This window comes from Micropterus salmoides, unplaced genomic scaffold, assembly GCF_014851395.1.
Source record: "Micropterus salmoides isolate LMB-PRFRI ecotype aquatic unplaced genomic scaffold, ASM1485139v1 Ms_hic_scaffold_5, whole genome shotgun sequence".
Taxonomy (NCBI): Eukaryota; Metazoa; Chordata; class Actinopteri; order Centrarchiformes; family Centrarchidae; genus Micropterus; species Micropterus salmoides.
The window spans coordinates 39,682,165-39,696,601 of NW_024044237.1; the positions used below are offsets into that span (position 1 = coordinate 39,682,165).

The following is a 14,437-nucleotide window of genomic DNA, read 5'->3' on the forward strand; positions in this document are numbered from 1 at the left end:
ATCGGGCAGATATCAGTATGTAGTTATACAACCCCAATTGGGACGTTGTGTAAAATGTAAATAAAACCAGAATACATTCATCTGCAAATCCTTTTCAACCTCAATTTACTACACTACAAAGTCAAGATTCTTTACAGAATTTAGGGATTCATCCTGTACGATCCATATGTCATCAAAAGATTCAGAGAATCTGGAGAAATCTCTGCACGTGCTCATTGGATGGCCGTGACCTTCAAATTAAAAACAGACATCAGTGTGTAAAGGATATTACCACACGGGCTCAGGAACACTTTGTCAGTTAAAGCAGTTCGTCGCTACATCAACACGTGCGAGTTAAAACTCTACCATGCAAAGCCACATATCAACGACACCCAGAAACGCCGCCGGCTTCTCTGGGCTCCTCTGAGACGGACTGACGCGAAGTGGAAAAGTGCGCTGTGGTCTGACGAGTCCACATTTCAATAGTTTTTGGACATTATGGACGTCGTGTCCTCCGGGCCAAAGAGGAAAAGGACCATCCGGACTGTTATCAGCGCAAAGTTGCAAAGCCAGCATCTGTGATGTGTGGGGGGGGTGTTAGTGCCCATGGCAGGGGGAACTTGCACATTATGCTGAAAGGTACATACAGGTTTTGGAGCAACACATGCTGCCATCCAAGCAACGTCTTTATCAGGGACGTCCCTGTTGATTTCAGCGAGACGATGCCGAGCCACATCCTGCACGGGTCACGGCAGCGTGGCTTCGTAGTAAAAGAGTGCGGGTCCCAGACCGCCTGCCTGCAGTCCAGACCTGTCTCCCATTGAAATGTGTGGCGCATTACGAACAACGGAGACCGTTGAGCAACTGAAGTTGTACATCAAGCAAGAATGAGAAAGAATTCCAGCTACAAAGCTTCAACAGTTGGTGTCCTCAGTTCCCAACGCTTACTGAGTGTTGTTAAAAGGAAAGGTGATGTAACACAGCGGTGAACACGCTGCTGTCCCAGCTGTTCAGAACGTGTTGCAGGCAACAAATTCAAAGTGAGTGAATATTTGCTAAAAACAATAAAGTTTATCAGTTTGATATTAAATGTCTTTGTGGTGCATTCAGTTGAACACAGGCTGAAAAGGATTTGCAAATCATTGTATTCTGTTTGTATTTAGGTTTTACACAACGTCCCAACTTCATTGGAACTGAGGTTGTATAAAATTTACCTGTTAAAGGTCCAGTTTGTAATATAAGATCCAGAACTATGTTTTCAGTGGTGTTTAAAGACCTTGCATAATGAACCGTTATGTTTTTTACCTTAGAATGAGACATTAATATCTACAGACACCGCGGGGCCTCTTACAGGAACAGACAAACTGCTCTACAGAGCACATTTCATCACTACGTTAAATATGTATGAAGAAGAAGTACAAGTAGTAGTATTAGTAGTAGTCTGTTTGTTAGAAGTAGGAGAGAAATTAAATGTGTTATTTAGCTCAGAGCGCTTGCAAAGGGAGGGGTGAGCGGTGACTGTCGGAATAATCAGAATCCTTTTTTCCTCCTTAAACTTTATTGCAAAAAGAGAAACAAAGTGTACATGGGACCTAAAGTAGTGTACAGATACTAAACGTAGACCTGAACCTTTAAAACACCTTAAAATGTGCTGAATAGCATGAAAGCAACCCGTAAATGTAAACCTTCATGTGGCTTTTACTGCGATTTGGTAGATAAAAGATTTTTTAGAAATCATTAACCATGAAGAAAACCAATTCAACTCCCTCTTGTACCTTTAAAAAGTACAAATCTGTCCCCAAATCTGCAGAGTTTCTGGATAAATCTGTCTTTTTAGGGGAGCTTTTCTTTGCAAGGTCTCTCAGTCCTTTCTGTGGTTGTCAGGTTGATCCACTACAGCCAGCTGACCACTGGTGTTCACTAACAACATCCAACATGCAAGTCAGACAGACACGAGCGTTTTTCCTTTTCCTTTAAACGCCGCGCTGTCGCGTGTTCGACGTCCTGCGACGAACAAAAAGCTGAAACGTTCAGAAAGTTGTTTCTAGTTAACTTCACCTGCGCCGTTGGAGGAGGAAGTGAGTCACTGGTGGACTTCAGGTCGTTATTGAGGGGGGCGCCGCTGGAGATCAATGTCGGGGGGGGGGTCGCGGGGTCACATGATGTCGGGGTCTGCATGAGGGGCGGAGCCACAACACCTGAGCTGCTCCCACTCACATGACTCATCTGGGACAGAGAGAGTTCATACGAAACCATGTTCTGTATTTATAAACCAGCAGGTTGTTTTCTTTTTCACACGCCGACTCATCCAGATCATCTTTAAAACCTGAACCTTAAGAGAAACTAACACGGGATTAGAAAACCAGGCCTTCATAAAAACAAACGTTTGTGCTTTAACGCTTGTGAGGACCCACCCTGGCTTAATACAGTCCTAAAACCTTAAACGTGGTTCCGACACTGACCCTAAACCAAGTCTGAACCCTCAAACAGCTCGTTAAAGCGGCGAGAACCTCGTTACCCCAAAGGTCTAACCCGGTTCTCACAAAGACAGACAAACAGCAAACACACACCTGGCTTCCTTGTGAGTTGCGTCTGGACGAGATCCAGGACGCAGCTTTGAGCCGTCCGAGCTCCAACAGGACCGGACCCCGAGCACACTGCAGAACACACACACACACACACACACACACACACACACACACACATTACACAAAGAGTGAAATATTTCAGGCCTTTTTTGGGTTTTAATCTTGATGATTACGGCTTACAGCTCATGGAAATCAAAACTCCAGTATCTCAAAATGTATTAGAATTTCAGAATAAAGCTCTAATCAGCTGATTAACACCTGCAAAGGTTTCCTGAGCCTTTAATCTCTCAGTGTGGTTCTGGTGCCCACAGAAATTTTCCACGATATTGCACCTGTATTTACGTTTTGCAAAATCGAAAAATATTCTTGTCAAGCGGGGATGATTTGGTCCGAATCTGCCCCCTACTGGATAAAGGCAAGTTTATTTGTGTAACACATTTCAACAGCAAGGTAATTCAAAGTGCTTTACATCAAACATAAAATCAACAGGGAAATATAGAAAAGTTTAAAAGCAACATAGGGAAATTGAAAAAACACACATTAAAATATAATAACAGTTACAGTGCAGTTTACAATCAGGGTTAAAAGAGTTAAATGGAAAATAAAAACAGGCTGAGGGGTTGAGCAAATAATTGAGTTACAATTATTTTGAAAAGAGATCATCCTCTAGATCAGTGGTTGGCAATAGGCGGCCTACGGGCCAGAACCGGCCCGCCAGCATTAATATCTGGCCCGCGGCCAGATTGCTTTGATAACAGAAAAATAAAAAATAAATAAATTGATAGCAGCTTCCTCTTAAGTGATTGTGCCTTCAAAATAAAAGCGTGAGAACGTTTCTTTGAAAAGTTCTGAAGGACATTCACAAGAGACTCTGGCTTACTTGACACACTTCTGAAAAAGCCGTCAGTAAACGTGTGACAGGATTCCCCTGAATCTCCTCAGGGAAAAGAAAATAAGCATCCACAGGTTTTTGAATTATGATCAAACGCCGGGACGCACACACACACACACACACACTGCAGCACATGCTTTATTGTGAGCATGTGCAAAATCTTACAACTTTCCTAACGGGAGTCCCGCACAGAACCGACTGAGCTAAGCGTGCACACGAGTATACATTTGAAATAACTGGACTTTGTTCTGTCCCGCCATGTAAAGACTTATTTGCCGACCCCTGCTCTACATACAGATAAAAGTACAAGACAAGTATGTGAAAAACGACCCTGTTTCCTGTCTATCTGCCAACTATCAAATAAAAAGGAAACATTCTGTGTGTGTGTTACCTTCAGGATGGCAGCGACAGCTTCCTGGGAGGCGTGTTTCGTGTCGTCTCCGTTGACTGACAGAATCTGATCTCCCCTGCATCAGGCGACCGTCCAGCTCTGCAGCGCCCCCTCGGACCACCTCAGAGATAAACACGCCGCTGCCACTCCTGAAACACACACACACACTCTCTGAGCTACATGATGGTAACAACAGAGGTAAAACACAAAGTGTCTGTGTTGTGTTTTTTAAGGCGGACCTCTTCCCGACGATGCTGAGTCCCAGCCCTCTGCCGCTCTTCTTCTGCAGCTCCACCTTAAAGACGTCCAGGTTCTCCTCGTCTCTGTACTGAGCCTCGTCCCTCAGCACCGTCATGCGAACCATCGCTGGCGTCTGACGCAGCGCGGCGATTGCTTCCTCGTGGGACGCACCGCGGAGGTCCACCCCGTTCACCTGCACTCACACATGAAAACATTAAAGGTTTGGTGGTATGGTATTCTGCTCATTTTCAGGTTCAAAAAGCTCTTTTCACCGGTAAACGGCTCGGGTTCAGCCGTACGTGTTGCCGACCGGCTCGGCAACACGGACTGGAGCGAGAGTTTCAGAGCGGTGAGTTATTAATCTGTATCCATAAAGTTTTAACTGAGCTCTGTCTCTACATCACAGGAACAACTTTCTGTCCACTGACTGCCTGGAGGGTAGCTAGTGTTTGGAAGGGAGAGGAGAGCTGTGTGCTGCAGCTCGCTGTTTCTGAGGGCGTGTCGGAGTCGCCCGCTCGGCGAGCGTTACATGAGGCGCGTTTAGCTTGAAAGGGAAGCGGCTGGACTACAAACGAGCTGTTTTCAGTTCAGAGCAGAGTTTTCTGTGGGAGATGGGAACTCACTTTGGGCTTTTTCACTCTGCAAACCTGTTACATGCACAAAAAAGATATTTAACTCAGTAAAGGAGAGGGGAAAAGCAGAATACCACCTCTTTAACATCCTCACTTCGTCCTCTGTCTGACTCAGGTGTCACGCTTGATTTCAGACTCAATTCTGCAAAAACATCCGGTTGTTTTTCTGCCACCTGGTGAGTTTTAGAAACTCTGGATCGATCTTTAGACTCTCTGCTGCAGTCACTTTTTAAAACATCTCTACAGCCTTCATGGCCTCAAAATCTCTGTGTTCCTCCATCCTTAACATTTTGTTCTTTCTACCTGATCAACATTTTTATGCCATTTTTACACCTGCTGATGTTGCTTAACAAACATCATGTATCATCAGTATTTTTCCAGCAGAGGGAGATGTTGTTTATATTTTCCATTTGTCATAATACTGCAGTATTAGACATTAGTACTAACAGTAATATGAGTAGGAAGAGCTAAAATAGCAGTACTAGTACACAATATGCCCTGTTTAATACTCAGGATCAAAAGTACAGCGGTTACAGCAGTATTACTGTTTCTATATAACACATTAGTGTATAAAGAAGTAGTAGTTATAGTATATATACTAGTAATGACAGTTTAAGCAGTGACGGTGTTGACAATAATAATTAAGGTCAAGGTGACTGTTTATATATGTATTTATATTACTAGTACTCCCAGTACTGCAGTATTGTGTGGGTACCTCAAGTATCTGGTCTCCTGCCCACAGTCGTCCGTCTCTGGCTGCAGCTCCTTCTTCATAAACCTCATGGATCACTATGGCGTCCTGGTAGAGAGACATAGAGAAACAATGAAAGAGAGAGAGAGAGATCATTTCAGCTCTTCCAGCTGGTTACTGTGTGTGTTTTACTGATCAGCAGAAACTGATACCGAGGCGAAGCTGCTGATGAAGCTAGAGACACCTGCAGGACCTCGTACCATCCTGGTGTCGGTTCACAAAAATCTGCTCTCAATTAAAACACATTTATCTCCAACATGTTGTTTTCCATTTTTAACTGGTGTGTGCGTTACCAGCTGTGTGTCTCTTCCTCCCACTATACTGAGTCCGAGTCCTGATCGACCTTTACAGATCTCCAGCAGCGTCTCCTGGCCAGGAACCACCGCACAGCATGATGGGTCTGAGGAGAAGGAGGGGGAGGAAGGGGAAGATTAGATCAGACCAAGCAGGAACCTCCGGCTCTCAAGACTGAAGCCAGTCCCCCACTGTGACCATCCGCCACTGTGTCCCTGAGCAAGACACTTAACCCCTCGTTGCTCCAGAGGCGTGTGACCTCTGACACGTACAGCAATTGTAAGTTGCTCTGGATAAAAGCGTCAGATAAATCTAAAAAAGAAACAGTTTTACTACGTAGCTACTTAATCATAGAAGCACAAAAAGCACTAATCACCACATCAACAACATCTAAACATGTCGGCAAAGTCCGGCGGGTAAAACGCTCTTATTCTGAAATGCTCCCTGTGGTAGCTGCTAGACGCACCCGTCAAGACGAGGAACGAAAGCGAGCCACGGAGAGCTTTGAAGAATGTAGTAGAAACACAAAGGACAATTAAAACAAGTCGTTAACGTGGGGCAGGCTGCGCTGCTGAAACGCTTCTGAGAGGCTTCCAGAGGAAGTTGACGGCGTAAATAACCCGCTGCGCACACGCAGCCAACGCCCCTCCCTCAGAATTCCCATGATGCATGAGGGTGAAGGGAGTTTTGTTAAAATGTGCTAATAAGTTTGCCATTTGTTTGAAATACAAATATTACTTAGTCTCCTTAGAATCCAGTGTTTATGCTGGTAGTTGTCCTTCTTGTGGTCGTTTACCGTTGAAACCATGAATGAAGGGAACGTTTCATTTGATAAGAGCTGCTAAATTCTCCAGGTACAGCGTATCGTCATAAACTATTGTTGTTTGTCCGTGTCCACTACAATCAACTGAGCTAAACTTCATAGTCCAGGTAGCGGGCCCCCTACCAGTGTGGGCCCTGGGTCGGCCACCCCCATGCACCCACGCTACCTCCGCTTATGGCGGGGCTACAAGCTGATTGACAAGTCTCTATGGCGACCTGTCAATCAGGATAGAGGCGACTTGTATCCGCTGCTCTGTGAACATTTAACCGGCGCCGCTGAAAAAGCTCATCAGGAGTCGGACGCTCATTCTGTTTAAAGCCCGTTTGTCGTTAGCCAAAATTAGCATCCCGGCTAATATCACTGCTAACGTGAATTACAGATGCACCTTGCTAACCAAGCTAGCTAGCTCCACCCTCTCAATTAAATATGGTCACGTCTTGTTCCAAAAAACACAACATGACAATGGCTATTTGTCATTACACAGCACAAGGCTGCATAATGAAACGCAGTTTGTAGTTCCTTCACGATACGCACAACATATAATATAAAATATGGTATCATATAAAATAAAACAATATATGCAGTTATTTATATACAACATATTCTATCACATATCCACCCAGAATATTCCACAGTGCATTTTTTAAATTTGCTTCTGGGGTGAATGTAAAGAGCAGCAACCAGATGATGATATGAAAGTTTCATCTTCACAATAAGCAGTCTGAACAGAGTCCGTCTTCACTGTGTTTGAGCACCGAGTACCATCTGATGCTAAAACCCAGAGTCCACCTCGTCTCATCTCGCCGGAGTCTTGCGCTGACAGCTCGGAACACGGACCGCCTGCAGAGTGCTTGACCCGGGGCAGGTCTCTGTAACGATGTGGACTCTGAATTCCGTTTTCTGGTCAAAATGAGTCCCGTTTTGTCCAGACCGGCTCTATAGGAGCAGAATTAAGTCCAAGCTGGGCCAGCATGGCTCCTCTCCTGGCTCTCTTTCCTCTCCTCTGAGCGATCGGTCACCTGGTCCGGTTGTTTGGGCCGGGTGGGTCGTGGTCTGGCCCCGTCTTCATCTTCCAATGACTGTATTTATGCCAGACACACGTTTTTGCCAATAAAACAGACAAACAACAAAAGTGTAGCGAAGTTTGAAGGAGCTACCGGCTGCTGCTTCTACAAGCGCTGTGGTGGAACAAGTACTGAGATCCTTTACTCCTGTAAAAGTTCTGTTAAAGAACAGAAAGCTGCTCTGGACTGCATGAAGAAAATATGCCCCGACTACGACCCAGTGCAGAGATCAGTCCAGGACATGGACTTGTAATAAGACGTTTAGTCCACAGACATTTTGTCCTCGCGTCGTCCAACGGTCCTAAGGGTCCCAGTCCGATACTACATATTAACTGTATATACTGTACTACATATTTATACTGTAGTTTTTACAACATACACTACTGCTTTATACAAACGGGAAATGGAGAAATGCTTGTGTTGTCAGATGTCAAACTGTGTACCTCTGTTGGCGGTCTGCAGGTCGGGGCTGATCAGAGGAGGAGATGCTGCTGTCGGTTTACTGGAGCTGCTGTGAGACCTGCAGGACTGGACACGCACAGATTAAAGTTAGTGATCAGCTCGGTGAAGCAGCAGACAGAAACTGAAAGAAACATTAAATAGTTCATGTTAGAAAATACTGACAGACCAGCAGCAGGTTCAGGCGAAACCATCTTTGTCAGGGTTTTAATCATAAATATTTCAAGCTCTGTGATGGTAAATTCAGCTATTCTGTTGTTACCTGCTGCTCCAGCGACGCCCTCGGAGCCAGAAACTCGTTTTCTGGAGACTCTGCAACGTTTGGCCTCTACAGGAAACACAAACACACAGCACACTAGTGGCGTGTACTACGAAAGGGAGGTAACTGGCTTATCCAGGTAACTTCAGGAGTAACTTTAACCGATTCACCTGTACAACGAAAGTTGGACAGGTGTTACCCGAGGTCTGTTGCCATGGCAATTTAAGCTGCATCTCTAAACTGCTCTGAGAAGGTTTTGTTGGTGGTTATCTCGAGGTTCCCCTGAACGTGGACTCCACACCACATCTGTACTCAGTGGTAATGATGAGAAGTATTAATACACACCGCTTCATAAAATATGTTTAGATTTCATCCTGATTTGTTCCACTGAGGCTGCAGCTGAAGTTCTGAACGCAACAGCATCCCGTTCACACAGCGAGCCCTGCAGCCTGGTGATTTAGAGAGGAATCTTAATTAGCTAATTAACGGACAGTTTCTTAGATGCAGCCCGTCTCTAAGGCTATAATTGAATTCTCCTGAGTGTTTTCACATATTTAGATATTTAGACTATTTTACGTGTCCAAAAAATAGGGAGCCAGGGTCAACCAAGAAAAAAAATCCAAGATGAAAGTGTGAAATTTACAGGAACAAAAATCAGAAAATCCCTGAAATTAAAGTCACATAAAAATCAAAAATCACTCTGTTGATCCACGGTGAAGTCTGAGATGCATGGAAGTGACTGTGGGCTAAACTCACGAGTATTTCCTCACTGCTGAATCTGATTGTGAAGTCTAATATAACTTTCCACTGCCTGCAGACGTGTGTGATGTTGCAGCCTTGCAAAGTGAAGTTTCTCTCATAAATGTGTGACTATAATCTCAGAATATTCTAGTTTTTTTACTTGTAGATTAATCTTGGAAATAAAATTCTCTCTCCGCTGGCTCCTTTTTTCTATTACAGTGGACCTCATGTGCAGCTGGACCTTTACATCTTCATCATATTACACATAAAAGAAGAGCCCATAAAATACAGAACAGAGATTTGATCTACAATCAGAACACTGGCAAGATAATCAGGCTACAGATTTACTCCATGCGAAGCCGACAAGCCTCCCTGACTCTGTCGGCTGCCACGATATTAGATTTAGCCATTAACGTGTCTTTACAGTCATAATTTCCTGAGACTACCAACGTGCATTCCTCTGGAGAAATACGGAGCATGCGCCGTTGCGACAAAACACGAACACGCCGCTTTTATGTGAACGTGCACCAACTCCAAATAAGTTAACACGGACTCTAACTGACCAGCATCTGATCCACCGTTTAACTCCAGCGTAGGCGGAGTTAAACTCTGAGTAGGTTGAACTCCCTTCGTAGTGCAGGCCACAGGTCGAGGAGAGTATTTGGAACGAACCACTAATGATTTCAATTTCACCAGCCGAGAACACGGGACAGATTTTAAAGACGTCAAAATGTCACTATCACACTAACCGAGGGCGTCACTTTGGGCTGGAAAGATTCTGAGCATTAAACACATAATTTCCTGCTTTCTGGTGAGGGAAAAGTCAGGAGACAATTCAAACTCTAAACCTCTAACAGAATCAGTGCAGCACTCAGATCTGTTTCTCCTGCAGATCAACTTTTCTCCTGTAATGTCATCCCTGCTGAGTCATGACTTAGTCTTCCCTCCTCTGCACATTTTTGCGTCATTTTATAATCAGTAGCTTGTTTGTTTTGTCGGTGAGGGCGTGGCTCTCTTTCTACTGCAAGATTACATCATGCCCAAACAAAATATTATCTGCTGGCCTACGTTACCGGAGAAATGTGTGTTTTATAATCAACATGTCTCTATTTCAGCTGTGTTTAAGTTTAGAACGTTGTGCCAGAGATCTTCACTGTGTGCATGAATGAGTTCGGTACCTTTTTGAAAGTGTCGGCCTCTCTCAGAGTCTTGGCGGCGCCGTTGCTGCTTCTGTTGTTGTTGTTCTGTTCCGCTTCGTCGCTCGTCTCGTCCTGTTCAGCAGATCACTCGTTAGTTTACACTTTAACATCTCTGTGTACGGCCACCACACACACAGAGGGGTCAGGGGTCAAGTAAATACCGTTCAAATACAGCGTTACAACCAGGGTGCAATTTGCAGGGGGGGGGGGGGGCAAAATTTATCCCCCCGTCAGAGCAATCAATGCTACTTCAATAGTGATTATCACAAAGGTGGCTTCATGAGAAATGATGGATGCCCACAGTGAGTGACGATGTGACTCTTATACTCTGATACTGAAGAGCACTTCTTAAACCTGGGCCCTATTTTCACATATGTTGAAATGCCTAGCAGGTGCAGAAAGATTTAAAACCGTGCAGTAGATGCTTCAGCTGTGACTGCAACCTCTTTGGTGACTGCACCCGTCAAAATGGCGTCCACAAAAAGTGCTTCTTGTTCCTGCAACAACTCGCCTCTAAGGAAATTTTAGTCGTTCGCAGCTGCCGGCTGAAGCTTCTACAGCTCAGACTCCAGGGCCGCTTGATGCAGAGATGCAGAATAAAAGATCAGCCAAACCTCTTTAAACATAATCATTAGAATCTTAAAGCTGAATTCTTTTTTGTGAAGAAATCAGAGATCCCTGCCCACCCGCCACAAGGTCGTCCATGAAAAGACTAACAGTGTTCCTCTGCTCTTGACCCTTGGAGCTGATTCCGCTGCTGCATGTGACCACCCTCTCCACCGTGGAGGATTTTGTTTTATTGATTCGGGTGGTTCGACAGCTCAAGTAACACCCATGTTATGAAACCATTTCCCGGTGCAGCCGTCTTCAGACACGCAAATTAAACTGGGTTCTCTAACTGGAGTCCAGCATCACTGAGGCACGTAAATAATGACGCAGCAGCCAAGATGAGAGCAAATGGGGGAACTTGTTTCTGAGTTGATGTCAACTGACCAGTGTGTCTGAGGCCGAGTGGAGCGTCAGGGCGGTGGGAAGGCGCGGTCCATCTGTGGGGGCGGAGACACCGAGAGGAGCTGGACAGACAGACTGACACACATACAGAATATGAGAAGGTCAGTCTACAGGTGCCCCTCTGGTCTTTGCAGCTCCATTAAAGGACTATTTGTCAACAGGGGCCAGTGCCCTTGGACCCCCCTCTGAACGAAAACGCTACAATTATCATAGTAATAAATCGTCCTTGCGACGTTACGGCGCTGATGCGAAAGGTGGAACAAACGTGCCTCAACTAGTGGGATCCTTTAGGACGTTACACCGCCGCGGTCCGGTGTCGTGCCGAGGTAGTTATCCCCAGAGACGCTTCATAAGGACTTTCTTATCCCTGATAGAAACTGTAGAAAATGTAAATGTAAGCATGCGTGCTGTCAGCAGTGAAGGCGGACTTTCGACTAAGTAAATGAAAAATATAACATGTGGATTGTTTCATCTGTCGTTTTTAGTGTTTTATCAACGAGGTTTTTGCAGAGCAAGCTGGCACACGGATTATAAGAACGCTTTTATAGGCTAACGTTAACGTTGCCGGTTATTGAACTTTGTATTATTCAATGCACTGAATTGAGAATGTCTAAATAAAACGAGCAGTAAAGCAAACATTTATTTTGCGATAGTCTAACGATGTTATAAATTGAGTTTTAATAAACTGTCGAAATTGTTCTGCGTGCCCTCCTTAAAGGGTAAATTATCATCATAACAATTTCATAATGCATTTAAACAGCACTTGTTGACCTACTGGTCCCACCCGGCTGGACATGCAGTCTGGTAAAATATGCATCCCCCTCCATAACGCACAGATGATATCCTACCATCAAGTATTTAATTTTGTGTATACTTCATATCTGGACTAATAACAGGGTGAATATGGAGAAGTTTGTTGTTTCCTAGCAAAAGTTATAGTGGGATACAAAATACAAACTGGGGTCCGGAAAATGTGTAGTACACTTACATACTGTTCATTTAGCCTCTCAAAGAAGTGTTGCATCAAAGAATGTCCTGGTACCTGGGGTAATAATGTTATTTAATAAAACTATAAGGCACTGAAAAGATCCTGTTACTGACACATACTGAAACATTATAAAATATACTAAACAAGACATTTTGAAAGCTTGAACATTGCGCCTTTGTCTCTTTTTGTGAATGTGCCCCTCTGTCAAAACAACTGGCCCCAGCGTGGCCCCCTCAATAAAACTGGTCTAGGACCGCCACTGATACCAGTCCTGCTGGAGACGTGACCCGAGCATCTACAGAGGAGGTGAATGAACTCCTTGAACGTCTCTGAAAGGGGGTTTGACCAATCAGAAAGGATAACACCGGTGCAAAGTACCTGGCCAAAAGTATGTGGACAGGGATGCCATGTATCTGTACCTGTGGGTGTGTTGTGACCTCAGCGCTCAGGACAGGGGGAGGAGGGGGAGTCGAGAAGGGGGGGACGGCCATCTGGTTTACAGCGTCTTCACTTCTACAGAGAGAGAGACACATTATTATAGATATTATCACATTTATTATTAATGTTTGTTATTTTAATAATTGGACCTTGGAGGGAGAAATGTGTTACTGAGAATGTGTTAAAAATGTAAACTTTGATTTTGCTGCAATCTGCTTTGGCAACATGTTTCAACCAAAATATTCAGTAATATATCTAAAGCACATAGAGGTGAACTCAGAGAGAGAGAACAACAAAAACACAGTTTCATTTCTTCAGTGAAGGAGTTTATTTATTAATGCAGAGCTTCACCACCTGAGGACACAGAGAGGAGCTGCAGGAGAGCTTAGAGGAGCTGAGAGGAGCTGCAGGGGAGCTGAGAGGAGCTGAGAGGAGCTGAGAGGAGCTGCAGGGGAGCTGAGAGGAGCTGAGAGGAGCTGCAGGGGAGCTGAGGGGAGCTGAGAGGAGCTGAGAGGAGCTGCAGGGGAGCTGAGAGGAGCTGAGAGGAGCTGCAGGGGAGCTGAGAGGAGCTGAGAGGAGCTGCAGGGGAGCTGCAGAGGAGCTGCAGAGGAGCTGAGAGGAGCTGAGAGGAGCTGCAGGGGAGCTGAGAGGAGCTGAGAGGAGCTGCAGGGGAGCTGAGGGGAGCTGAGAGGAGCTGAGAGGAGCTGAGAGGAGCTGTGAGGAGCTGTTTTATTTAATGAAGTGCATGACATGAATTGTTCTTGGCTCATTTATTTGGAGCTTTTGCAGTATTGTTGTTTTACGTTCTCCTGCCAGGTCAGCGAGTCTCCAGGTGTTTCAGTAAAGTAGCGCGACACCTTCAGCGTCGCAGAGCGAGCTGTGTGATCTGCGGCGGCTCAGCGTGGAGTCACCTCTGCAGCTGCCGCAGGCTACATCAGCCGCTACTGGCACTGTGGGCAAGAACGTCTCTGGTTCTGCTGCATCGATCTTGAGCCTTTTTGGTTTTAACATTCAGTCTTGAAACAGGATGTGATGTCACAGGTGTGTGTAAACAGTAAACAGCGTGAGAGCAAAGCTGCAGGCAAAGTCATTCTTCCATCTTTTCAGTTGTAATCTCTGCAGTCTAAAAAACACCTTTCAGCGGTCGTCTGGGACGCTCCTACAGGTCGACGCCACCGGACACGCCGTGGAAGCTGTGAACTTTGTCCATGCTGTGTGGGTTGTTTTCCCGCTCATTTTCACTTCCTGTGAGTTGGGTCGGACTGATAACAGGGAGTCTGACTTTGGCATCGTCAGCCGTGTTTCTGCTGAGCAATTTCATCTGTTGAAGTCCAACAAGCTGTAGCAGCGACGTGGAGAGAGGAGACAAAGACCTCCTCTCCTGCACGTCTTCTCTCCCAGCAGCTGGCGACTCACTAAGAGCTCCTGACGGGAACGTCGCTGCGATCTAAACTCACGCTAACAGTCAAAGATCAGCGACGACAACAAGCCTCCCGGGTAACGGAAACCAACAACACTTCCCCAAAGTGTGCCGACGGACAGGCAGGAGGAGGCGCTGAGGGAGCAGAGGACATCTGCTCCAGCACGACATATGGTACAAATCCACCATCAGGGCACTTTAACCCGCCGCCGTGGAGCCGTCTGAAGCTGGCTTCTTTGATCTGAGCCATCTGTGGAGCGCCAAGATT

General features: G+C 45.4%; 1 protein-coding gene across 1 annotated transcript; it reads right to left on the reverse strand.

The window, feature by feature from the left end:
* Positions 1 to 2,134: 2,134 nt before the first annotated feature.
* On the reverse strand, positions 2,135 to 14,070 carry LOC119888461 (inaD-like protein). Its single transcript, XM_038699016.1, has 11 exons — positions 13,913 to 14,070; positions 13,104 to 13,433; positions 12,731 to 12,824; positions 10,292 to 10,384; positions 8,376 to 8,441; positions 8,098 to 8,182; positions 5,767 to 5,873; positions 5,438 to 5,521; positions 4,090 to 4,283; positions 3,851 to 3,999; positions 2,135 to 2,205 (listed from the first exon to the last, which is right to left on the reverse strand). The coding sequence occupies exons 1-11, from the start codon at positions 14,068 to 14,070 to the stop codon at positions 2,135 to 2,137; spliced, it is 1,431 nt and encodes a 476-aa protein (XP_038554944.1).
* Between the last annotated feature and the right edge of the window lie 367 nt (positions 14,071 to 14,437).

Excerpts from the sequence above, each read along its gene's own strand:
- LOC119888461 (XM_038699016.1), bottom strand. The coding sequence starts at position 14,070 with ATGAAATTGCTCAGCAGAAACACGGCTGACGATGCCAAAGTCAGACTC. Across the intron at positions 8,442-10,291 it reads AGGCCGACACTTTCAAAAAG|AGGCCAAACGTTGCAGAGTC; the intron begins GTACCGAACTCA and ends TGTTTCCTGTAG. Across the intron at positions 8,183-8,375 it reads GGGCGTCGCTGGAGCAGCAG|TCCTGCAGGTCTCACAGCAG; the intron begins GTAACAACAGAA and ends GTGCGTGTCCAG.